General features: G+C 41.5%; 1 protein-coding gene across 3 annotated transcripts in view; it reads right to left on the bottom strand.

The window, feature by feature from the left end:
- Positions 1-27,958, bottom strand: part of trpm3 (transient receptor potential cation channel, subfamily M, member 3) — a 178,769-nt gene that overhangs the window by 14,706 nt on the left and 136,105 nt on the right. The window contains exons 9-17 of one of the 3 annotated variants that reach the window (XM_028579043.1): positions 25,568-25,640; positions 20,450-20,550; positions 19,271-19,405; positions 18,221-18,271; positions 13,990-14,130; positions 11,481-11,510; positions 8,698-8,990; positions 6,227-6,455; positions 1,961-2,167 (exon numbers count right to left, since the gene is read on the bottom strand). In XM_028579043.1, coding sequence (XP_028434844.1) covers positions 1,961-2,167; positions 6,227-6,455; positions 8,698-8,990; positions 11,481-11,510; positions 13,990-14,130; positions 18,221-18,271; positions 19,271-19,405; positions 20,450-20,550; positions 25,568-25,640 — 1,260 coding nt within the window. Of the gene's footprint in view, positions 1-1,960; positions 2,168-6,226; positions 6,456-8,697; positions 8,991-11,480; positions 11,511-12,684; positions 12,731-13,989; positions 14,131-18,220; positions 18,272-19,270; positions 19,406-20,449; positions 20,551-25,567; positions 25,641-27,958 lie in introns of those variants that run through there. The other 2 variants (XM_028579044.1, XM_028579045.1) reach the window with 2 other exon arrangements.

The raw sequence follows: 27,958 nt of genomic DNA, 5'->3' as shown, positions 1-27,958 counted from the left end.
TTATTTGCATGTGCTGTCGATGTGAATTGAGTTACCACCGGAGTACGTTTAGTCTCAAATACCACTTGAGCATTCAAAACTTAAAAAATATATAAAGTGGATTTAAAACAAATGAAAAATGTGCGATTAAGTTGCGATTTATTGCGACTTTACTAAGGGCAATCATGCAAATAATAGCAATGAAATGTTTTAGTTAATTGACAGCTCTAATTACAACCTTTTTATCCATTTGATTAGTTTGCTGTCCAGTCTGAAAACATTAACCCTTTCTCAACTTCACGGTTCAGTTACAGCACTCAGCCTTTGTAGGGGAGTATAGCAGACCTGGGCAAAGATGAAACATTTGAAAGCTGGTCTAAATATTTGAAATACATGATGTGGAGTTGGTTTAAGTTGCCAGGTCGCTGAATAGGTACAATGGTGATAAACCACCACTAAGAAATCAAAGAAGAAATCACCATCAGTAAGGAATCAAGGGATTTCCCCCCCCCCAAATATGTGAAATATATACAGCTACATGTTTTGTCCAAGGCACACACAGACAGGGCCTTCAGGGTGAACAGATTCAGATGCCAGTGTGTTAATCACACCATGCTCTTTATTGTACCAAACATGCACATTATCCGATTAGCAAGTGGACACAAGCTATGACATTCATCACAGTGTGGTTTATCTAAAGTATCTGAGGATAAAACAATACAATCTCCCTCTGTGGTGTAGCAGTCTGTGTACATCTGTATGAATCTTTGTGTGATTCATAAGTATCTGAAGGTGCATTTGTACAGTCAGAAGCCAGGGCAATAGGAAGGGGCTCAATGCAAATGCATCCTCTGGCAGCGGGGTTCTTTTTTTATCACCGCGGTGCCTCAAAGATTGCATGTGTATGATGGCCCATTTGCGCTGGCTTGCTGGCTGTGCTCAATGCAGATGGAGAGTATGTACAGTGGTGCTGAGGGGCGTTCAACTTCAGTTCAATCATTTAATGGAACAACCTTAGATCCAGTTTACATCTTGAAACTGTCTTTGAAATTACAGCCTGGCTTTCAACACACAAACTGGATCTTGGTATCGTCTCCAGAATTGATTGGATTGAAATGGAACGATTAACCCTAATCCTGCTGTACATCCATGTTTATGCAGATGGACCAACTCTTCCACTGTGAGCCGGGAGAAGGTGCTCAGACTCTGCATGATTTGAGCTCTGCCACAGCAGGCGGACATGTGGTTATATAATGCAAAAGCCTGGGCCTCCCATGCTCAGCAGCCGACATGCTGAGTGGTATGCTGCGGCAAGCCATCATCATGATGGGAGAGAGTGAGGGGCAGCAATCGGCTAGCAAACGTACTGTACCTCAATCAGAACTGAGCTAGGGAGAGGGAGAAAGAGAGAAAGAGAGAAAGAGAGAAAGAGAGAAAGAGAGAAAGAGAGAAAGAGAGAGAGAGAGAAAAGAGAGAAAGAGAGAGAGAGAGGGAGCTAAAAGAAAAAAATAAAGAAACAAAAGGGGCAAAGAGAGAGCTGGGCAGAGAACAAGAGGGACCATAGGAAAGGCAGAGAGAAATAGAGAAGGAGATAGCTGGGAGAAGAAACATACACGAGGGAACCCACAAGCGGCGACAGACTGAGACGCTACAACTCCACGACCATGTCTTTGCTGAGACGACGAGAAACAGGAAAGGCCGATTTGGCTGGAAGGGTCCAGTTGGCCAGAATAGAGAAACAAGGATGTGTGCGTGGAGAACTGCGTGCGTATGTGTGTGTGTGTGTGTGTACGTATCGACATCTCATTGTGGACGGGAAACAACATAAAACTGGTCCACAAGAGATATTTACAAAGGACACAGGATCTGGGCTATGTGTTCAATGATGTGTTTTAATAATTTGAACAAAGCATTGTGTATTGTCTTAAGTCTGAATATGTGTATAGAGTCTGAGATGCGGGGCTGAGGTGGGTTCTCTCACCACGGAGTTGTACTGCGCCTCACAGTAAGATCTTACTGTGAACTCCATGTCTTCCTCCTCCTTCTCCTTGACTGGTTTCTCGGGCTGCTCCTCCTCCTCCTTCTCCTGCAGGTAGGCCTCCTGATCCTGGGGCATGTAGGACATCTCATCCTTGTTCTTGAACTCAAGACTCAGGATGGATGGTGGCAGAAGCAGCCCTAAGATGACCTGGGTGATGGGTACAGGAAGTGGAGGTGGAGGAAAGTTAGGGAGAAGAGCTGGAAGCGAAAACTCACAGATGGAATAAATAAGGTGTACAGTTTCATGAGCAGTGCTGCCGAAATTAGGACACAGAGAGTCGGGAACAAACCGACCTTCATAAATCGGTCTGAGAGACACACACACACACACACACACACACACACACACACACACACACACACATGTGAAACTCGCATAATAAAAATGTCCCCTTGTGAACACCTACCCATCATAACCCCGGCCTGCGCACAACTGAATGCCAAAGCTCTGGTATTTACGATAGCCAGGCGGGGGTTCTCGTTGTGGAAGTTAATTATAAAAGCATTAGTCCAGACAGGCAGCAAGGGTAGTGCGATGGATTAGAGTGACACACAAAGCAGATAAAGGAGGCAGGCGTGCTGTAACCACTTAGGCTACACACCAGTGAAGAAAAGCAAGAGCAAGGCTTTTAACACAGTGGGAAGGTGAAGAACAAGGGAGAGGGATGAAGATGGAGAGCAGAGTAATCTAATGTCTTCTTCTTATCTCTGGAAGAGCTGTCTAACTAACTAGTGACATTTAGCGGTTTTCCTTGCATTGACTATTGGGTCAAAATTAAAAAGGAAATTTAAGCAATTTCAGTTTACTTTACATTCATTTCAGAGGTATGAAAATTTCAACATGGCATCATGACTTTGCGTAAACATACACGCCAATTTCCTAAAGCCAAATGGCGTGTTATCTGTACGCATTTTGAGCTATCCACGTGTATGTCTACGCTGTATACAGCGGATGTAAACATACACAACACGTGGCGTCTTATTGCGAGAACGTGCCGTACCATCACGAGAACAACGTCACACACTTGTAAAAAAAATAATTCAACCAACCAACCTCCTTTTATACTACTCGCTACGGCGAAAAATTCACATACATTCAATGTAGGTCAATGGCGGCCGAACGGCGTTGATAAACACGCTAAAAAGCGATTATGCGTCTTGATAACATGCAAAAACGGCATACGAATTGGCGTGTCATACATACGCCACTTTATGAGATCAGTCTGGAAAATTTAGACAATTCAAGTCACAATTTAACATGTCAACTGGGTAACAGCCTTTTCTTACTGTTGAGGTCGGGTGGAAGGTAGCGGATACATCTGGTCAGCACCGAGAGGCTCAAGAGGAGCTTCTACCCTCAGGCCACTACGTTTTTTAAATGAGGGAACCGACCTACCACGCACAAATATTTTATGATGAATTTATGCACAAATTGAAGGAGCTGACAGGATTACATTTGACTGGAATTGTACCTTGTATGATTGTATGATTTCATGTGACAAATTAAAAATGATTGATTGATTTAATATCAAAGTCATATGACAAAATGATTGAATATATGAAAAGGATAGTTTCAGGGTGAAGGAGTGGGGTTAGTGACGGGTGAGAAATTCTGTTCAATTCAACCACAGCGGAGAAATTGATTTCCCAGCGTCTCCTGTCAACAGTCATGTCGAGGGGTCGCAAGCAAAGATGTCAGTAGTTTGTCTTACAGATGTGTGAAAAAACACCTCCAGTAACCATATTCTGATATAAGTTGGCGTGTTGGAAGGTAGACATTGACTGCCCTTAAAACTATAGCAACTCAAAAATGTGCACACATATTATCTCGACAACATTTTGACAATGTTATTTACTGTTTATTATGAACTGCTGGAGGCACCAAATCTTGTTTGTTCCACTTGTGGTTTCCTTTCTGTCTTTCCGCTCCAATGAGCTTGCATTAGCAGTGCACTCTCTCTCTCTCTCCCTCCCTGCTGCAAAGGCCAAACCATACTTAAAGCACTTGTTGTCTGCCCTGCTCCGAGAACCTAGTCAGCCAGACCCATCACCCTGTCTCCCCCTGTGTATTAATGAGAACCCAGCCGTCCTTTCAGCAACTCCCAGGGCAACTAAATAACTCTAACCTCTCTGATGTAAGCAGCTGCCTCCTATCACCCTACCGCCAGACGCCTGGACAAACCCACATGAACAGAAATTGCTCAAAAGTCATCCACCAGTCTGTGTTTTGTAGTATTTAAGGGCAATTCCTCTGTCCCCTCTAAGAGAATTCTTTGTTGCTTATCAATAAAGTTGTGGTGGAACTTGGTCTAAGATCATTTAGGGCGTACTCACACTTGGCCCAGATAAAGCCGTGCCTGAGCACGTTTGACCCCAAAGTCTGGTAGTGTGATCGTTTGTCCGTGCCCTGGCCGCTTAAAAGAAGTGGGCCAGGGCACGGTTTGGTTGGACTCGGGCACGGTATGCACCAGAGTGATGCTACTAAACGTGCCCTGGCCTGGCTCTTATCTTACAGATGAATGGGAATTGTAGTCGGTGAGTCCTGCAATATAATGACATTGGGGTGCTCTGGCTCTAAATGTTTTATTGCAGCGTGAGTGCAGGCCAGCGGGGGAGCGGGAAGGGGGGGGACAATCGGGCTTGAGCACGTTTCAAGGCAACTGGGCCAAGTGTGAGTATGCCCTTAATAAGCTTCTTCTTGCTGTTCCGAGGTCTAATTTTGTGACCAGAGGAGATGGGGCTTTTGCTGTCAGGGCTCCTAAACTTTGGAATGAACTTCCTGTAGAGATTCAATCATCAACAGCTGTGTCACAGTTTAAAAAAAAAAAAAAAAAAAAAAAAAATCAGGGCCCTGCGATGGGCAAAATATGCAATTGCAACTTACCTGCATTTAATCCTGAAGTTTCTTGTTACTTTTCTGCCAACATACATGCTGATAATGTATATGTACAGATACAGTACATTTGTAGTAAGCTAATACTGGGTGGCCTCTGCTTCCAATATAGGCATATTATGTCCAAAGCAACGTACAATTTTCAAACATTTTCTACAGAAAGGTAACCAGTAATTCTCATCATCATGCTTCACATCCCTACATTTTACACACCTGGTAGTTGTCATGAACAACCATTCTCTGCTTTTTCTAAGCCACTCAGCCGATCCACAGGAGTGATTTGGGCAACCTCGAAGGGAGTTTCTCAGGGAGGTGAGAGAGTTTCTCATTACTTTCCCAGGTAGTCAGAAGGGATTCAAGCATTCCGATACAACTCTGTCTCTCTAATCCCAAAGCCTGATAAAGTCACTGTGGAGTGCACAGACGATTTATTTAAAGGTTTGGTTCAGAATGTTGGACATAGGACCTCATTTCCAAGTTAGCCGGTGTGATATTTATCAGTGGAGACCGTTTTCAACACATTTCATTCAGCCCTTTTAGTTGCAGAGTTCGCTGGTGCTAGGCTAGCGCAAGTCAATGGTTTATGCTAGCCTGCCACTGAAAACAGTCTCACCCACTCCACAGTACACCCGATTTCTATTTCTATATTTCTAACATTATTTTATTATTATTTTTTGCTTCGGGTGTACTGTGGAGTGGGTAAGACTTTTTTTCAGTGGCAGGCTAGCATAAACCGTTGACTTGCGCTAGCCTAGCACCAGCGAACTCTGCAACTAGGACTGGATTAAAGTGGTTGAAAACTGTCTCCACTGATAAATATCACACTGGCTAACTTGGAAATGAGGTCCTATGTCCAAAATTCTGAACCACCCCTTTAATGTAAGCAGGGGTGGAAGAAGTATTCAGATCCTTTACTTAAGTAAAAACACTAGTACCACACTGTAAAAACACTCTGCTACACGTAAAAAAGTCCTGCATTGAATATGTTACTTAAGTAAAAGTAGTTTAAAACATATTTTATAAACCAAATGTGTTTTGTGTGCAACACTCTTAATGTGTAAAGCAACTAGTAATTTAAGATGAATGCAGTTGAGTAAAAAGTACAATATTTCTCTCGTAAATGTAGTGGAATAGAAGTAGAAAGTGGCATGAAAAGAAAAGACTCAAGTAAAGTACAAGTTCCTCACATTTGTACTTTAGTACAGTACTTGAGTAAACAGTAAATATAGATGAATAAAGTAGTTAGTTACATTCCACCACTGAATGTAAGTATACGTTTCTTTACCCACTACCAAACATCTGGCCCACTTTTACCTTCAGGCCGGAGTTCTTGCGCATGCGCAGGCGTCCCATCCACATGTCGGTCAGCAGCATCTGACTGCAGGTGTGAGCGATGAAATCTCTGTGTTTGGCTGCTACCGCCAGCTGCAGGCAGGTGGCGTTGCTCCAGTTCTTCAGCTCGTACGTAAGCAGCTTCATGGCCATCTGCTCGTCCTGTTTATAGGACTGGTCTAGGAGTTCCACTGCCAGCTGGCAAAACTCTCTGGGAAATTATATGCAGGACATATATGGGCACACTGAGACATGTACAGCGACAGTGACACACTTTGTCCAAACATGTAAAAATTGAATTAAACCGGTCAAGGAATTAATGACCATCTGGCCAAATCCTAAAGGACATTAGATTTGCATACAACACCTAGCACACACACACACACACACACACACACACACACACACACACACACACACACACACACACACACACACACACACACACACAATTATGCACATCAATACAGCACATAGACATGGGCAAGGCCATACATGACAAGCATATCTAATTTCTTTAGTAGATGCAGACACATGCATACAGCAAAGAGGGCCCAAAGTCTCACTGGTAATTATGTCAGTATCTTTTCCAAGGTGATGGGGTTTGGAATACTTGCTGTATGTACACTGCATGTTAAATGAGAAACGCTGTGTTCAGATTTCAAAGTTACGATGACAGAACTACGGAGCTATTATAAAATATTTCTTCGAGAAATGAGGTCAAAATATGGCCCGCACGCACACACACACACACACACACACACACACACACACACACACACACACACACACACACACAGGCACATATACACACATAAATAAACACAACCTCGCACTATGAAAAATTCAAAACTGCAAACAAAGCTCCAGCCCTTAAACCAGCACTTCAATATGTAATAAAAACGTAAATCAGTGCAGATCAAGTTTCACCCTAATTTCTAATTTCATACTACACTGGAGCTATCTTCTCTGTGTAGTTTAATGAGTACAAGAAGGCACTAGCATGGCTGGGGTTTGGAAGATTTATAAAACAAGGGCTCATAATGTCATGATGCACAGCAGACGATACAGTTCAGCAGCGATGAATACCTTTCTGTTTCTATAAAGGCCTTTTCAATTGAAATTATGATGAAATATAAAAGGGGGATATTCTAACTGTATTTAAAGTTTGTTTGCAAGTGCCTTGGAAAGTAAGAACTCCCTACAGATTGTAGGCATTACTGTATGTTCTTCCAAACATTTTAGATTTCACACGTTCACACACAAATCCCTGGAGTTTTTATATATATATATATATATATATATATATATATATATACACACACACACACACACACACACACACACACACACACACACACACGAAAAAGCATTCATAAACACTGCTTATGTAAAGATTACATGAAGATATAAAAATGCACACAGTTAAATGAGCTCTTCGAAGGAAGCCAGCAAAATCCTCTGTGGAAAGTAAACTCAAGATACAGTATGCCAGCTCTGAGGCTGATCTTTGAAACTGTGTGTAAGTATGTGTGTGAGTTTTGGTTTGTGTATTTGTGCTTCATTTGTAGTATCTAAAAGATTCCCCCCTAATTAACAGTAATTTCCATAGCCAGCATATTAATCTCTAGGACGGTGATTACCTTCATCTCATATGCATATCCTTAACTAACAATGTTATCAGATTTCTGTTTCTATGTCACTTAGAGCCCTTGGGAGTGTGGAGTAGTCTGAATCAGGTCAGTTTGCAGGGAAGAAGGCATGTTGGTGTGTTTGTGTGCGTGTCTGCCCATACTGTAGGGGGTGGAGCGCCAAGGTAGACGTTCGCGTCTAGACTCGCCACACAACTAATAATTCATCATAGGTAGGGCTGGGTAGCGAATTTGATACTTGTTGGGCACCGACCGAATTGCCTCTGAAGTATCGAGTATCGAAAAATACCTTGTCATTCAATACCCAATTTCAATACCTAAGGAGTAAACTTCACAGTGAGCCAATAAGCATGCAGCATGCTTCTACCAAGATCTAATAATGTTTGTGATTGGCTGTCTAACGTTACACATTGCAGAGACACGCAGGAACAACTCACGTAGTAGGAGCTGAAAAAAACATAAAAAGATCTGTGCCGTAATGTTGTAATTTAATTTTGTTGGTATCAAAAAAAAGTATCGTTTAGGAACCTGTATCAAAGTCACGGTATTGGTATTGGTACCAGAATTTAATATTTTTGAACGATACCCAGCCCTAATCGTAGTATAAATAAGTCAGCGGTGACCCAGAATGAAAATCTTCGGAATTTAGCGGACTGTTTTTCTGTTTGGGGTGGAGATGTGTTAACATTCTGAGTTTTGTTTTCATTTTTTCTGCGGAATTCTGCGTCCGCGGATTCCGTGTGGACCTGATTGTGAGAGACGGTTGGATGTGTGTGTACGTACATTATTCGTGTCACCCACCTGGAGTTGTGGTTTAGTTCCTGGGAGATGTCATCCACCATGTCGTTCTCTGAGGCTTCGTGTGCCATGGCTTTACAGAGCTTACATGCTACCAAGGCCTTGGCCATGGCCTCTTCGCCATGCTGCCAAAAGAACAGCGCCATCTTCTGGCGTTTCATGAGCACGGCCCACACCATGAGCTCATGGAAGGGGAAAGGGAAGTGGTTGATTTCGGGGTCGTCCAAGTCGATGTCCACTTCCTCCTCTCGTTTGCGCGTCGTCTTCTGGCGGCCTCTGCGGATGGGCATGTCATCCTGGTGGAGATCCATAGCAAGTGAGTGGGATGGAAAGAAAAGTAGGCTGCTACTATGTTACTGTGTAGGGTTTACATATTTTGGGGTGACTTGTTACAGATTATATTTATTCCCAGCACAACGTTAAGAGTGTTTTAAGTTGATATTTTGAATAAATTAAGTTTGGGTTCTGAATTACAAGCAAAACCAAATAATCTGGCCCTGTGTTTGGCCACATTCGACACATATATAGAGAGGTCTTATCACCCAGCTAACTTTTTTATGATGTTTTTTTTTTTTTTTTTTACCCTCCACATGATGAAAGTAAGTTGAATGCAGAAGCAAAATCAGACTTTGGAGGACAAAGGTGGAAGGACAAAGTGCCACACACAAAATATGGATTGTCTAAAGCACTTTTCAATAAAATCTTCTCAAAGGAGTTAACTTTTTTCTCTCTTTTTTAACTTTTCCTTTCAGGTAAAAAAAAAAAAAACTCAACCAGAGGTGAGGTCCTCTGTGTCTCCAGGTTCCCTGTCTCTGGAGAGGTTGACACTGCCAGTTAGTGTCTTAAAAAGGTAACTTCGGTATTTTTCAACCTGGACCCTATGTTCCCATGTTTTTATGTCTAAGTTACTGATGGGTACAACATTTTTTGAAATTGGTCCAGTATTAAGAAGGCCACTGCAGTTGGGAGCAACGAAACAAGCAGTAATGTAACGTTAATGGGCAATTGCGCACCTTCAATTTCCGTTTGCTGTTTTGCCACTGACAGGCTCAGATTATTATTCTAAGTGTCTGACAAAATTATGGAAAGGATCCCGACAGAGGTCGACCCTTTTTTTTTAAAGAGTAAGATCTTTTTGTTTAACACGAAACATCCCCGAACCCCATTTAAATAAACAGTAATTTTATCACTGTAAAACACATTTCTTTCAAAGTCCACAGAACAGAAATAAAAAGAATATATATATATATATATATATATATATATATATATATATATATATATATATATATATATATAAAAAACAAAAAGTAAATCAAAAGCTGTCTTGGTTCAGCTTTCCACTGTTCAAACAATCACCACTCTGGTCTGGTTGAAATAAACCATAAATTCATCCATTTACCATATTTTATTTATATACTGGCTCTATGCACGCTAAAAGTATTGCTTATTTAAATGGAATCTGGTGATTTTGGTGATGGTGATGCCTGGGCTGTTTCTGGTTAAACAAAGTGATCTTACTTTTTAACAAAATGGTCTATCTCTGTAGGGATCTTTTTCCATAACATTGTCAGACACTTAGCATAACAATGTGAGCCTGTCAGTGGCAAAAACTGCACTTCTAGTGGACTTAAATTGGCGGTGCGCATTTGCCCATTTACATTACATTGCAGTCCGGATTGCAGCTGTCGGTTACTCCCTCTATACAAAACTGGACCAATTTCAAAGATCTTTTGTTCACATTAGTCACTTAGGCACCAATGCATGGGGAAATAGGGTCCAGGTTGAAAAATACCAAAATTAACCTTTAATGGCATGTCAGCAGGGCGGCATTGATCTCCAATCACTTCACATTGTAACAGTTGTGGACTACCAGACAGTTGATCAATAACAGAGCTCTGAGAATTGACTTTCAGTGGTTTGACTAACAATTGTTGCTTGCTTTCAGACAGATTATCTGGATATGATAATAGTAGGGCAGGAAATTACACGGTAATACTAAAAAGTGACATTCCAATTATAAAAGATAACTATTCTAAATTTATGGATATTTAGAAATATCCATAAATATTGTTTGCAGAGCCATAAATGTATGTCCAAGTTGGCGTACTGATTGAATGATAAACTGGGTTACAAAGAGAGAGAGCAAGACATCAAGGTAAAGACTTTGACAGACACAAACTGACAGGGAGACATACAAAGGAAAGGGCAGCCATGCACATTAGACATAAATACCTCTGAGAAAACTGTAGACACATGCTGTGATAAAAGCTTTATGATGTGGATTCTTGATGGTTGGTACCCCATGTATACATTTGAGTACACAAACCATGTATTGCTTAATCGTGTTAGATCACTCATTACCTATTCAGTTATATGTAACTGGGCTGCTCTGACATGTATCGTAAGAGTTTTATACATTCATACTTGTCTGGAGCCATTATGCAGTTATGTAGTCATTCATTTTTTCATTTCATAAATCTGAGATAAATTAAAGTGCAAATAACTTTGATCAAGGCAGTGTGAAATGTATTAATAATGTTGTCTGTCAATGGCAAACTGGCTCAAACGTGTATACAGATTGCAAGAAAAATAAATTGAACAGGCCTCAAGGTCTTTCAAAGACTGCAAGGCACACAGCACACACTTAACAACTATTTGCTGAAAAATAATCAGACTGACTGTACACTCAACACGTTACGAGGGAAAAGAGTGCTTTTTTTAAAGGAGGGAGAGGGACAGTGAAGGAATGACTGAATAACAATCTTGATGAGATCGACACTCACCTCCATCCCCAGCAGTTTCAGGGCTTTGGGCTAGAAAAGCAACAGAAACATAAACAAGCAGAACAAGACCTTGTCGAATGCATTTTATAGAGTCATTTACTCTATAAGAAAAACACAGCACAGACTGACAGACAGGCTCGATCACATGAGAGCAGAAATATTCTTTAATATGGTCAAAGTCACGCACTTTCAGTTTTTCAGTTTGTTCTTTAAAATGGCAACAACAATTTTGTGCTTTTGTGATTGACAGTATACTAAATACACACAGCAACAATCCTTTACGGTTTTGTGTTTGCATGTGTCAAAGCAGAGTGAGTTTGTGCATTTGGTACAGTACTGTGTATCTGTATTAAAGCAGGGCATGTATGAATTATGCATTCATGAGCCATCATCTGAGTTGGTAAAAATAGCCCAGGTCTCCTGTGGGGATTTTGATATCTGCATATATTTCAAGGCTTTGTTTTTAGTTAACATGTTTGTGTGTGTGTGTCTGTGTGTGTGTGCGTGTGTGTGCATGCGCGTGACTATGTGATCGCACGTTCAACATTTCTAGAAAATCACAGTAAATTGCAACTCTCTCTCTCTTTCATTTTGCCTCTTTGCTCAGTCTCTGTCCCGTTTCTTTGCTTTATCTGCGTCTTTCCAGCTGCTTTGTTGCAGCAGACATACAATAAGATAAGCAGGCACGTGAAGACTCACGTACACACACTCACAAACACACACATACTCAAACATACAAACGACGACGCACCATCGAGCAGACATATGGGGTTTCAGACACAGCTGTGTATACTTCTGTTTTCATCACACCTGTGGCGGTGTGTGAGCCTTCGAGGCAGAATGAGAGAATTATACATCAGAACAGCAGAACATGAACACAGACAATATAATGTGCAGCGTGTGCGCTGTGAAACACACAGCCACCAAAACACTACAACACATGATTCCAATGATCAGTTCCTCCACTTTGGTTGAAGGCGTGCTGATCAGGGAGACGAGCTTCTGTGGTGGTTGGAATGAAGTGTGTATGTTATTGTGGTAATGATGGCACATGATGAAGAGTCCCTGCTATAGATGGATGATGTGTTGCATCAAGCTAATGGGAGAATCTCAACTCTTATGTTTGACCTCTGCTGATGAACAGCACCTTCTTCGTAGGAGATCATGATTTGTGTGGATTAAGTGGCAATAATGTCTTTAATGTGCTTTTCTTGAATGGATGTGGTGGGCTGTCAGGCTAATATTCCAACCTAGTGAGAAATTAGTACCTTGAAAATAAGCTAACCAAAATAGTAGTCAGTTGATTTCAATTTGTTCCTAGAGAAACCATTTCTCGCCACAATGTCTTGCCAGTCAAACAGTTTCCTGACATTTATAAAAACCTAATCTTCTAAGCAAGGCTGTCAATTGATTAAAACATTTTATCACGATTAATCGTGCGATTGTCCATAGTTACTGGTGATTAATTGAAAATGAATCGCACATTTTGCATCTGTTCTAAATGTACTTTAAGAGATATTTTTTCAAGTTTTGAATGCTCTTATCAACATGGGAGCGGACAAATATACCTGTTTTGTGCAAATGTTTATTATTATTGAGAAATACTGTCTAGATTAGAATTTTCTCCAGAATAACCTCAATGGTACTCTATGTTAAATAAATATGCTGAAAGCATAGTACGGCAAACTGAAGCCCATCAAGCAACAACTGATGGGAACATTAACCTGAATGTAACGTTACGTGGTAATACTAACACTATGTCCCACTTTACGCTTGTACTTCTTTGTACTTCTTACGTCTCCGTTGCAAAGTCTTTGGCAAGGGGGAGGAGGGTTCTCTGCATCAGCCGTGTGATTGGCCAGCAAGTGGTATTTGAGACTTGCAGTGTTAACTCAATACACATCGACAATACTTGCAAATAACTTTAGTGTTGTGGAGAGAACCATCTGGAAGGGCTTTGGAACTGAACATGCCATTCAAAAGTCTCTTGTCTTTATCCATTACTGCTCAAGGTTTGTTTCTGTTAGCCATCCAAAACGTTACTGCTGCATCGCTTCCTGATATCAAAAGAATTTGTGTCGTTCACAGGAATTTGCGTTTACTCGTTATCGCATTAAATTTGACAGCCCTACTTCTAAGCAAAGACATGATCAGAATCCCCTCGCAGTATAACAAGCAACACACATTACAGTGTGTAGTTTCTCATTTCTGTCATCCCTGCTCCAAACATCAAGCATCACACTTTTAACAATCAGTTATGTCACAACCAATGTGTATATGCTAATTTTACTACTTGCAACGGCAAGGTAAAGTCTCCCCTTGAGTATACAATCTCTGATTATCATTTTATTATAGAAACATCATTTGCCCATGTTAATTGTCTTGCACTTATCACGGCTTATTTGATCATGAGGCTCATTTTACTGGATACTTTGATTAATGAGGTTACAAATTCCCAGACATTGGTGTTTAAATGCATTAAAGGGTGGGATGAGAATCGTTCACTCACCCTCTTGGGTCCAAAGAGGTTATGGTACAGCGTTCTGAATCTCTTCCTGGTGTAGTTACACCGATACGCCCCGCCCATGAGGTATTCAATGACCAGTCCAATGTCGATGAGGCTGATGCGGTAGTCCGGGGGCAGGTTTCCCTACAAAACCAGACGGTGTTAACAGGCAAACAACCCACGCCACCTGATTAATAAAGGAGTGTAAACAAGTAGAGGAAATAAGAGTACAACACAAATCACACAGACACGCTCACAAAATCCATATCAAAGTGTTGTTTTGGCTATGAAAGAGAACGTGATTATCTGATTCACCTTGAAGTAGATCCAACTGAACCCTGGATATTCTCGCTTGGAAAGAACAAACAATGTCAGTGAGCAAGAGCAGGGGAAATAAGATGCACAGAAACTCTCGGGCAAGATCTCTCTTCAGGCCTCTTTAATCAATTGTTATCGCAACCGGACAGTTTATGTTTTTGAAATTTGAATTTTTGTCTTGGTTTGATATCTTGGTTTGATTCTAGAAATCAGTAATTGGCTGAAGCAAAAAAACGATTTCAGGTGTGGTTTGACTTTTGACAGCTCTCTCGTACATGAATCTTTAAAGCCCCGAGCTGTAACTTGTTCTCTTACAGAGAAGCAGAAAATGAGAAGAGAAACGCATCTGCAATGTGATTCATACAGAGAATTATAAAGTCTGCGGACAATTATAAAGAAATTGAATGATTTGTCGTAATTTGCATTTAGAGGAATAATGAGATCTTCTCAGTGAGGTTCAATGCAGTCTTGAATAGAGGAAAAGAAAGAGGTAAAGTCTCATTAGCCTGGAAGATACGGGCAAAAGCATGGAAAGACCGACAGACAGTTGATAAAGCTGGAAACTAGAATCATTATTTTAAAAAGTTCTTCGACGTGAGCCCTGTATGTCAACTCTCGCTGCTTTTCCTCGTGCCCTCAACATCAGCCCCAGATCCTTCGGTCATTAACCTGAGCCCCGCTGTTCCTTTGAGACACACCAATTACCTTACATGTCTTTACACCTTCATTTATTCTGTCTCCACTCCGATGGGAGATCCTCGAAATCCTCTCTGTCCTAACCCATCTCTATCCTGTCCTCGTATCCAAACATTTATTTTCACTGGCGGTATAGCCTGACAAACCGCTGCCGGCCATCTGATGCACTCTTTGAAGTAAAGAGAGCCACAGATACTGTTTGTCTTTCCACACGTCCGAAGTTCAAAGTGAGCACACAAAGTTTCACCTCCTTATCCTACCGATATACGTAGAGTTCAAAAGCAGCAGTCTGCGGTAAGCCGAGCACTGGTCTAATTCCCTGTGGTGGTGAAACTCAAGCTAATAACTGTTTGTTTACACCTCATGTGAATACACTCTGAGAGGTTAGAGCACTGCAGTCTTTAATTCTGCAGCATAGTTGGTGAACTATGAGTCCTGGTTGACTTACTAACGGGGAAGTTGCTCTCCTGAAAGTTTCTCTATGCTCTCATAGCCATGCCATTAACGGCAACTACTTAAAACACTTGGAACAACCTGTTGATTTTGTTTAGGTTTCATTTTTTGCCAAATATGCGGAGGCTCGCCAGATTAAAAATAGCAATAATTAAATGTATACTGCAATATCCATTAAGTCAGTGTTCTCATTGCAGCTTGGGGTGGCTCAGAGGTAGAGGGGTCACCTCTCAACCACAAGATTGGCGGTTTGGGGGCCTGGGTAGCTCACCTGGTAAAGCAGGCGGCCATATATAGAGGTGTACTCCTCAACGGAGTGGCCGCAGGTTCAACTCCACCCTGCAGCCCTTTGCTGCATGTCATTCCCCCTCTCTCTCCCCTCTCATGTCTTCAGCTGTCCTATATAAATAAAGGCCTAAAATGCCCAAAAAATAATCTTAAAAAGATTGGCTCGATTGGTTTCGATCCCAGGCTCCTCCAGGCATGTGTCAAAGTGTCCCTGAACAAGACCCTGAACCCCAAGTTGCTCCCCAGATGCTGTATGTATAGCTGTCCACTGCTCCTAATACTTAGGATGTGTTAAATGCAGTAATTCAATTTCACTACATTGAACTGTTTGTATCTGACAAATTAAAAATAAAGTTTCATGTCCTACAATTTGGATAGTGAGCTGATGATCTATAATAAGCGCCACACGGATTCTGCAGACGCAGATTTTAAACAAATATTTAAATAAAACTAAAAAAGCAGAAAGACAGTCTGCTAAATTCTGCAGATTTTCATTCTGGATCACCTCTGAAAACTGTAAAACTATATATATAAAACTGTAAAACTATATATATATATATATATATATATATATACTGTATATGCAGAATTCTTTTGGGTCTGCCTTTAATACAAATCACCAATCATTCTGGGCCATTTCTACATTCAATTAGCAGAAATAAACGAAGAAGTAAAAACTACGTTACATTTGGATTCTTCTTTTTTTTGAGACACACAAGGTGTATTGCTACCAACTTTTGGCTACAAAACTGCATTGTTCATTTACTCTGTAAGAAAACCAATTTCTGCGTTGGCAGCTGTAGTCCACAAGCCAATCTAAAGCGATTCTCTGTTTTCTGACTCAGCTTTCACACAATCTAAGGACTGAACTGAGATTAAACCTGACAGCAACCTTCACTGGCCCTTACAGCTGTTGTCAGCACAACATCTGCATTTGAATCAAAATAAAAACCTGCCAACAGTATGACCAAACAAACAAGAAAAGAATGAGAAAGAAAGAAAGAAAATAGCGATGACATGGCAGTTAGATCTAATTGGCGTCATACTATGATACAACAAGGACACATACACACTCAGCTACACTATGGCAACTACACACAGCTCTGCAAAAAAGATGGGGACGTTATGCCATGCACTACGGTGTGTGTTTTGCATGTATGCAATACGGAGAAAATCAAATACCACGATATTTTTACCCAAATACCTTGATAATTATATTGCGACGATATCGTAGGGTTGATAATTGGTGCTTTTACAAAATATTTACACAATGAGATGTGTAATGTGGATATAATGACTAAGTGGGTAAAGGCAAATAATAGAACTGCGAGAACAGTTTACTTTACTGTAATGCAGCCTGTAAAACCAGGAAAAGACAACACTTATGTCATATTACTATATTAACGATATCCAAAATCTAAGACAATATCTAGTGTCATATCACGATATTGATTTATATTTATATTGCCTAGCCCTAAGTGGGATATGAACTGCATGTTCTCTCTGCGCCAACTTTAGATCAGTGTTGTGTTTCAAGAAAGACAGGAGGTAAAGGAGGAGGGATTACAACATTGAGCCTCTTCAGCGACTCCCAGAGGAGCACGGGGCATTACTGTAATCAGTAACACTTTAATTAATGAACACCTCGCAATGCTAATGGTGGTGCTGCTGACCTCTCAATCATCTCTCAACAGTGGGATCACTCCTAATTGGTGTGCAGACATGTGCTGAATGTACAATTCTAGGTGTCTGTTTTTCATTGCAGTAATCATCAAGGTGCTATAGGAGAGATATGCAGCAAAAAAAAAAAAAAGTACAGTGTTGAAGTTTTTTGGCTAGATGTGCGGCCAAATCCTACACTGAGAGAGAGGATTTAACATGTAAATAACAGTTCTGATGCAAAGTATGTCTGTTTTATGTAAGGGAATGTGCAATTTCCCTTTTCAAAGAAACCGATGATACTGCATATTAAAAAAAACACACACTGACAGTATTAATGTTGTTAATAATAGAAATATAAACAGAAATGAATAAATTGGGAGCGTCTACGGGGTTCTTCCTCCTCAGCCTTACTGCGACCTCAGTTTGCTCAAACTCAAGTTCTGTGGGTAAAGAAGTGTTTAATACATGTAGTACTTGTTTACCACGGCAGTGTGTGTGCCCTAGAGAAAGAACAGAGAAAACTGCCGAACAGTCATGAGCGGGATGAGAGTCGTGCATAGCTCTACACAGCCACTGCAGCCTGCAACTCCAGCTGAAAGAGAAAAGCCGGCCTCTATTTGCAGGAACAGCAACTAGGGCTACCGAAATGTAGACACACTAATTGATGCAAGTAGAGTAACTACACGCAACGCAAACAAAGCAACTAAAACACAATGTAGCCAAATGTGGCTTCTTTGATATACACATTAAAGCCAACATTCCCAGATGGTTTGCCTGAACAGCCACAGAGCTAAAGGGACGGCGGGGATAATCATACCTTTTTGACATCTCTGACGAGGTGGTACAGCGTGTTGGACGGACCATGTCTCTGTTGAAAAAACAAACAAGCACAACAACACATACCATTAATGAAAGCAACTTCATTTCCTGAGAACAAAACTGCTACAACCACGCACGGATATGTATAAGCTGAACGCAACTGATCGTTGCAGTACTCTCCGAAACGCCAGGGGGCATACAAAAATAATCAGTGAATAAGCAAGGAGTAGTAGAGAAGAAGTAGAGAGCGGAATTAAAGGAGAGCCTGGCAACAGAAGTAAACACTTACATGGTCTGCTACTCTAATTATTAACGTCACTGTCGCTTATCTCCAAGTCGAAATGACTGTCTGCCTCTCGATGTTGTAACATGTGTAACATCTTTCCATGAGGCTGTCTTTTTTTTAGCTTTGACAAAGCGACCTCTCATGTTTTTCCACACACTCCAGCTAAATGCCTCTTCTTTTCCCAGTTTGGTGGCCTCTCTCTTACCACGGATTTAAGGCCATTTATCTGTCCCTGTGGTCTCTACATGAAGAATCATACAGATGTTTGAACAGGCGAACCTGCTGAACCTGCTCAGCCAGTCGTCCCAGCCGCCCTTGTTGAAATGGATCATGCGGCGTGCGCCTAAGTTACAAAAATTCAGAGGAGCATGACCATGCACAGCGACAATTTGCGAGCCTTCGCGCTGGACGGGCCGGACGTCATTTTCTGGCTCGGCACACCCCCGAACACCACAGCGACCATAAACCTACCTTTAACTAGGGGTGTGACTCTTTACTGGTCTCAGGATTCGATTACGATTATCTTGTCTGTCACTGCATCGATGCAAAATCGTCCACGTCGGCATCGCGATGCATCGATGTAATAATTCATTTCAACACCCCTACCTTTAACCTGTCTGCAATGCTGTTCACTACCAGCTCTTGCACAAGAAGCCTTACAATCAACGTTTAATTTTGAAACTCACTATCACAACTGTGTGTGTTCCAAAAAAGATAAGTCAACTCATATTTACAATCCACTTATGTGTAATTGGGTATTACCGTGTTGTAGAGCTCCTCTAGTCTGGAAAGCGTGAGGAAACGGTGCACACTGACTCCATTTTCAATCAGCAGCTTGACAAAGTCCACTCTGTCCAGAACTAAGGCATCCAGCATTGCCTGCTCCAGGGAACCGACCTAAGGCACAAGGGATAGGGAATACAAATACTGACGATACCATACACAGCACACACCACATACCGCCAACTATGCAGGAGCACCGCAAGGTAATAAATAAAGACCATCATTTACTAAAACTACAACAGGATTATTATACAGTAATAGGATTTCACACAACATGTAGTGGAGCCACACTTAATTGGTTAAAGTGCTTATATTATGCTCATTTTTCATAATTGTATAATTGTATTTAGAGGTTATATCAGAATAGGTTTACATGGTTTAATAAAAAAAAAACACCATATTTTGTTGTACTGCAGATTGCTGCAGCTCCTCTTTTCACCCTGTGTGTTGGGCTCTCTATTTTAGCTACAGAGTGAGGCATCACACTTCTGTTCCATCTTTGTTGGGAGTCGCACATGCGCAGTACCTAGGTAAGGACTACTAGCCAGTCAGAAGCAGAGTATGAAGGTGTGCCACGCTAGCAGCTAGGCGAGCATTATAACATGTGTTACAAACTGACGCAGGTTGGTCTCTGAAGTAGAGGCTGGACTACAATAGAGCTGTTTGGAGCAGTTAAAATTGAAATAAAAAGCTTTTTTGTGACAGCTTCAAACTATACATGAAAACTGCAAGGAATGCCTACTTCTCAATTATGTTCACAGATAACCACAGCAGTCCTTGATTATTTTTTGCAACCGTTGTTCAGTTGCTGAACCGTTCACCCATGACTGATCCTGAGCTGCCTTCGGCATCCAAATAGTCTTTGAAAGTTTCCTTTTCTCTGACGTTCAAATTTTCATCTTTCTCTTACTAATCACTTTAAAGTTATTTGGTGTGAATGTAAAGTATTCTGAACTGCATTCCTTGTACGCACCATACATTATTAATATTATCAGCTGTTGAGGACCATTTCTCTAAACAAATGTCAGGTACAGTACAATTCAAGACTGAGTTACAATGCCAAAGACTGTTTTGGGCAGTGCAGTATCCCATAACGTTAACAACATCCCTGCTGCAGTATACATGTTCTTGTTTAGACGGTTTATGGTTCTTTCTTACAGGCCACTGCTGTCCGTAGATGAAGATTTGACTGCGGGCGATGTCCACTCTGTTCCAAGCCAGAGCCAAACTCAGCTGGTCAGGAGCTGAAGCGTTGGCACCTAAGAGAGGATTGAATCAGAATCAGAAATTCACAAAAGGATTCATTGCCAAGTTAGTAACACTTGCAAGGAATTTGCCTTGGTGCATGGTGCATACATACACATAAGCATATTAAAAGGAAATAAACAATAAATGCAGAAGAAAAACGATAACATAAATAAACACATATGTACAATATTTCTGTTTTAACAATAAGAAAAGAAGGTTGTATGGTTTAGTGCAGAATGATGTTGAGGAATGTTAAAAAGCTCATGATATATAGTTTGTGCGGGTGTCAGGTATATAAGTCCAGGATGTTCGTTTATGTAACGTGTAGTGTCTAGGGGTGGGGGGGTTAAGAGTCTGTGTCAGTGGGGATCCCGGGACTTGTTAATGAGGCCGACTGCAGCAGGGAAGATACAGTTTTGGTCCTGATGGACCACAGCCTCCTGCCAGAGAGAAGTGATTCAAAAAGTTTGTTTTCGGGGTGGGAGGGCTCGACACAAAAGAGAGAGAGAGAGAGAGAAAGAGAGAGAGAGAGGAGAGAAGTCCACCACAACTGATTTTGTTTTGAACTTATGAGAGCTAGCTCCTTTTGTGAGCTGCAGGAGCTGCAGGGGAAGCTGTCTAACTTCAGGGTTGGTGGATCTTTGCTTTACTTTACCATGTGTCTGCTCGGTTCCTGCCTTTTTCTGAGTTTCTGTAGAGAAGAACACGTCTTCCCGCCAGAGAATGACAGACCGGTCTTTAAAGTATAACTTAATTTAACGCTCCGCTTCATCCCTGCATAAAGTGTAGAATACGACTGTGTTCCTTTTCATTTGCTGTGTCCGTGAACATCATTTACAATGCTCTGATCCTCCAGTAACATCAACATGACATAATGAGTAGAATACGAAAAAGTGGCATTCTGGACAGATTGGATTTGCTCAAAGCAATATTGGATGATGTAGAGGTAAGTAAAAAATAATCAGAATTCAAGGGCGCACTGACGAATAAGGATAAAATAAAAGTGTTGGATGGCAGTGCCAAAAGACGATCCTTCTTCCCCTTCACCTCTCTCATCACTGGGATGGATTTGCTGCACGCCATTGCTGTTTGGTAAAGTAAAGATTGTCAAATGAAAAGATCTAAATCTGCCGAGATACTCACAATGTAGGGCTGGTATGTGCGTTTGGTGTTTTCCTTTGACATTTTACTTGTCATTATGTTTTCACACATCTTTAGTTTAATTTAAATATCCTACAAATGTAAAAAATGTATTACAATGGAGTTTATGCTCATCTGAGCATATACAACAGTGACGGCACATTAGTTAGAGTTGAGCCAATACGTCTTAAACACTTCATCAAGTGGATAAAAAAACTAAACTCAGAGGCAGCATAAAATGAATCAGGGACAGACCATATAAAACCAAACCTGCTATTGAATATGCTGCAAAAAAAGTAATTGTAGCTGTTCACTTGTTTAGTGGCACTCTTAAAACACTGTTGACCCTTGAGATAGCATACAAAACCGCAGTCTGCTGTTCACATTAATAATTCACCTGCACACCCGCAGGAGTTCACCAAAATTAGAAAGATAAGGCAGCAATTCATTTCAGCCTTTGGAGAAATCCACTGCAATATAAAGAATACTAATAATCCCTTGTGTTTAGACAAGCCTGTGTAATTTTTAATAAGAGCAGAAGTATCATCACTTTACACCAGGCTCTGTGCGCCTTAAAGGCCCGCACAGCATTACTGGAGCTTAATGGTGTGAGTTCAGACAGAGCGCTGCTAATAAGAGCTTTAGTGGAGATACTGTATGTGTATATAAGAAGGCAGCGTCATCAAAGGCCTGTGGTTTCACTCAGTCTGCCTGCAGGAAGGCTGAACTGCAGCCAAGTGAATTATGGACCCAATCCTCGAGATATTGACTACTTCAGACAGCAGACCATCAGTTACTCTAAACTGCTACACCATGTGTATTTAGCTGCAGTTTCAATCCTGTTTCCCACTTGGTTCTCTCACAGGCAGGCTCACACACTTGTTCCTTTTATAGCTTTTTTCTTGCTCTTGCTCTTTTCTCTCCTCACCTTGTATTCCTGACTGTGCTGTGCCGTGTTGAGCTTCAGGCAGCAGCTTAGTTCTTCAGCGAAGGAGTCTAATCCAGTGTTTTAGAAAGCTCTCAGACAGGATGTGACTGATTTCATTTTACACTAAAAGCCCCAACACGTCTCATTCACTCAACCGCAGAATGAGACTTGCGTGTAAAGTGACCCTCATGCCATAGAGCATTTCTTTTGCCCCTTTTCTCAGTGTTTCCCTCTCATCCTTTCACTATAATCTCCTTCCTTTCCTTTTCCTTTCCTTTTTTTTTGCCATAGACGCCCATGTTAAAATGCACAACTTACAGCAGAATAAACATATTTACAGACTGGTACAAAATAGGTTTTAGGGCCCTATTTTAACGATCTAAGTGCATGGCGTGAAGCACCTGGCGCAGGTGCGTTTAGGGCGTGTCCAAATCCACTTTTGCTAGTTTAACGGTAGGGTCCGTGCGCCAGGCGCATGGTTCAAAAGGGTTGTACTTAGTGTCTAATTATACATAGGTGTGTTTTGGGCGTAACATGCAATAAACCAATCAGAGCATCATCTCCCATTCCCTTTAAAAGCCAGGTGAGTTTGGACCTTGGCGCATTGCTATTATGATAGCGGGTTTGCTAAGCAGGAAGGAGAGATTTTTAGGAGAAGAAACGTGCTCGTGCGTGAAGTGAAAGCGCGCGAGTAGATCATAGCAAAATACCATTTCACATTGTAATATTTTTTATTTGTAATCTTTTGCATGTCTGTGTGCTGCTGCGCTTCCCTGTGTGTGTAACAAGCATAGTGTGCGCTGTTAAAATAACAATGAAATGCTGCGTTATTGAATTCAGACCAGGTTTTTGTTGGTCAATGGCACGATCTCTTTCCGCTGCCTCAAGATAGCAATACGGCCAGAATGCACCTGAACACACCTCCCTGCGGGTGCTGGACGGGAAATTGACAACTGCGTCGGTCTTAAACTATTAAAGACACTTGCGTCGGGCTTTGCGCCGGGTGTTTGTCTCTATAACTAAGCTCCTCTTCATGACAACTGTACGGGGTGAATTGTTTTCATAACTCATCTGTATAAAATATATTCAGGCCTAAAGTTGTGTATAATTAAGAGTGACAGGTGGCTTCTGTCACAGGAGGCGAGGGAAGACTGTAGGCGTCATTCAGCCCACCTCAGCTCCACCACGCTCCAACTCTTTGCCCCTTTTTGGATTAGCCGACGTCAGGCATTGCCAAGATGGCGACAGGGAAGGAGCTACCGGGAGCTGCCCACTTTCAGTTTTATTTTGCTCTTTGGAAACCTATGGGTGACGTCTCGGAGACTACGTTTATATTATTATACAGTCTAGGGTGCAAACTCCAGCGGGTGGCGTTAGCGTCATATTCCTAGAAGAGGCAAGAGCAACCATGATATAAGCTCAGAAGTGTAGATCTATGAATCCTTTGCGTGTGTGTGTGCGTGCATGTGTGAATGTGCGTGTGTGTGTAGAGGGGTGGGGGCACGGTAAACATTGAAGGGAGAAATAGGGTAGAGGATGAGGTGATTGAGGTTAATTGTTTTATCGCACTAGAGGAATTTTCAATTTTGTAACTCAATTTGGTCAAATTCCTTGCCCTTTATGGCAAATGCATACCAATGAATAACAGTGTAAGAACTACAGCCTCTGCTAGCTCTATATCTCTCTCTATACTGTAGGTCTATGCTGCTGATAGATTATTCCATGTGTTGCAGTGTAATATGTGGAAGGGGAGAAACCAACATAGACATGACCCTTTAAAACATCAACTAGCTTTTCTGCAACTACTGCAATGCCCTTTGACGGATGTACATATAACATTACCTGTATGCTGCCTGTAAAGATAATAAACCTTGAGCTTAAACTTTGGGATGCTGGTCACGCTGTACCAATTAATGTAGTTCTGAGAAATGAGAAGCTGATGTGGCATAATAGCATACAGTTAGGCCACGTGTCCCTTTCAAATGTGATTATTGACCTCAAGGGGAATTATTTGATACATGCAAATTAAATTACATTGTGTACTTCAAAAGCGATGAATTAAAGACACAATACTTTTCATTTTTCCATAATTCATTGGTGACTGTAAGTGTCTTCCTGTAATTGCATGTCTCTGGCCACACAGTTAATGAGCAGCTGTGTTCGTGCTAATTGATTATTCTGCAGGTGTTGCTGCGATATCGGGGATTTATTAGCATATAAAGTAGGAAATGTGAACTTACTGCAAGCGGCTTTAATAGCTGGTAGGCTGCGAGTGCCACAACCTCCTCACATTAAAAGGAATAGTTTGATATTTTTGTGTGATAACAAGGCTGTACAATAAACACATAGCTAGAGCCAGCAAACTCGGCCAAAAAGCACCTCTAACGCTAACAAATTCAAACTTTCTATCACAATCCAACCAAAAACTAAAATGGAATAACATAATTTTGTTGTTTTACGGGTGGTTATGTGCCAGATGTGCTGGAAAAATACTTAGCAAGCCAAAACGAGGCAGAAGTTAGTGGACAAAGCCAGAGAATACTGGACTTATATTTGGCAGGCAGTGATAAGAGGACGACATGCCTATGGCACTCTGTTTCTGCTAAAACTGTGAGAAAGCAATTGTTTGATAAGCTAATACAATATCAAGACTTAATGCTGCAAGTTTGCTTTGGAGTCTTTCTGCCCCGCAGAGATCATAAATTGCTTAATGGAGCTTTAAGCGAGAAGCACATAAGCACAGATGTCTAGGTTTTATTCCTGAGCTATGAAGTGCAAAAGTAAAAACATACACCTAAACTGGGACAGCGAGAGGAATGCTTTCTGAAATGATATCATCCTCCTTTTATGTATAGAAACATAATAAATAAATAACAACATCCCTGGAGGGTGACCGTGAAATGGAAGCCACTCACTGTACATTCATGCTCCAGCACACACGCATACACGCACACACCCACCTTTGAGTAATGCAGTGAGGATGGCGAGGTCAATGTCCTGATGACCCTCCGACCCCATCCGGAAAACTGTTATCTGAGAGACATTGAGACAGAGAGAGAGAGAGAGAGAGAGAGAGAGAGAGAGAGACAGATGCAGAGAGAACGAGTGAGAAAAAGGTGCATAACAGTAATTATACACAAGCCAAACTGTTTAAAAGTCAACTTTATTACTTATGAAGGAAAGTTTGATTGAATGCATCACGGTTTATAGAAGTCACATCTTGAGAGAGGGTGCTCCTATTTGCTGGATTAGACAGCTTCACTAAAAACGCTGAAGTGCAGGAGGAGATGAGAGTCAAGAGAGGAAAGGAGAGACAAGAGGGGAGAGGAGAGACAAAGGAGGAGAAGAGAGGAGATGAGAAGAGAGGAGAGACAAGAGAGGAGAGGAAAAGATAGACAAGAGAGGAGAGACATGGTAGGAGAGGAGAGAGGAGAGACAGGTGAGACAAGAAAGGAGAGAAAAGAGAGGAAAGGAGAGACAAGAAAGGAGAGAAAAGAGAGGAAAGGAGAGACAAGTGAGGAGAGGAAAGAGGAAACAAGAGAGGAGAACAAGAAAGGAAAGGAAAGGAGAGACAAGAGAGGAGAGGAAAACAAGAGAAGTAAGACAAGAGAGGAAAGGAGATATAAAAAAGGAGAGACAAGAGAGGAGAAGAAAACAAGAGAAGTAAGACAAGAGAGGAAAGGAGATACAAGAAAGGAGAGACAAGTGAGGAGATGAGAGGAGAGACAAGAGAGGAGAGAAGTATTGCTCTGATGTAACTTAAGTATCTCCCTCCAGACTCTCTTCCCTTCTCTCTTGTCTTTTTTGCGGAGGACAGCACAAAACTTTCACATACAGCTTGTTCACTGTAGGGAGGGAATAAAGGGATGCACCGACAAGACAAGTGGGGGGAACCAGAGTAAAAAAACCAAAGCCAGATATGAAATTAATATAAAACTAATAATGCTCTCCATTACCAAAAAACATTGTTCTTTTTCTTGTGCTGTGTCAAACACGTTTTGGATTAGGCTCTCGTGAAAACATTTGACTCTAAGGCCACTTTAGGTCTTCGTCTGCGTAGGCCGACATGTCTTTTAGCTGCATTTTTTATATCCTGCGTGAGATGAACCTGATGGAGCGATGGATGAAAGCCAAAGTCCCCTGAGAGGGAAATCTGAGAAATGGAGCAGCTTTTCCTGGATTTTTCTCCCATCACATATAGCAAGAAGGTGTACACACACCAGTGTGTACACCAGTACACATGTGTGTCGGCTCGTATGTGTGCATGCATGAAGGGCACCTTGTGGGAGTCGTGTGAGGGAGAATGCGTGTTCTGAATGCCTGACGAGCTATTCCTCTAATCCTACCATCCACCCATCCATCTCCTCCCACATCCGTTTTCACCCCGCAGCCCATCTCCCTTCCCATCTCCCCCCTCTAAATGGCTTCATTTGGTGGAGCTCAGGGAATCTGCAAGCTTTGCTGCTGCTGCTTTCCCTTAGGGCAATGCTGCAATGTTGTGGGCTAACCCTCCTCTTTCTCCCTTATTCTCCCTCTCTTTTCACACACATCTAAATGCACCAAAGGAATGTAATTCACAATGATGATTTACAGTATCCATTATGCTGGCTCATTCATCATGTGTACGGCATATGCTGATGACACGTTGGCTCCTCCCTGAGAGACAAATGAGGAGTGTGACACCGTGTGAAGATTTAGACCTGGGTCATGCATTGCAAATGCAATCACTAATAAGGGGAGTATCTAAGTGTGTGTGTATGTGTGTGTGTGTGTGTGTGTGTGTGTGTGTGTGTGTGTGCGCGCGTGTGCGCTTGTGTGTGTGTGGCGTCACTATCAGCTATTCAAAAGATCTTTCTCCAGGTGAAATAGGAGTGCAATGGGATGTGAAGGTATTGATTGGAGACTTCATGAGCGTGGAGAGTGTGTGTGTGTGTGTGTGTGTGTGTGTGTGTGTGTGTGTGTGTGTTTGAATGGTGAGGCCAGTGGCTAGACTATCGTCATCTTGGGCATTTTTTTCGAAAACAATGATCGACATTTTCCACCATTTTCTGACATTTCATAGACCAAACAACTAATCGAAAAAAACAGTTGACAGATTAATCGACAATGAAAATAATCGTTAGTTGTAGCCCTATATGCAATACTGTGATCTAACCAAATGATTTGTCTTGCGTGTGCTCTAACGTAGCGACTCTTAAAGGTTAAACTATGTATGCAAAACTGGGATTTCCTAACATCAGTTTAAGAAATAACCAATAATCAGGTCAGTACAATTAGTACAGAATCCCAATCTGGCCACTTGTTCATTATACCCTGTAGTAATCATTATAGCGGAATTGAGAGTTCTCTTT

Source organism: Perca flavescens, chromosome 5 (genome assembly GCF_004354835.1).
Source record: "Perca flavescens isolate YP-PL-M2 chromosome 5, PFLA_1.0, whole genome shotgun sequence".
In the NCBI taxonomy this organism is placed as follows: domain Eukaryota; kingdom Metazoa; phylum Chordata; class Actinopteri; order Perciformes; family Percidae; genus Perca; species Perca flavescens.
Note: the sequence above shows the minus strand (reverse complement) of the source record. Positions and strands in the feature narration are given on the sequence as shown.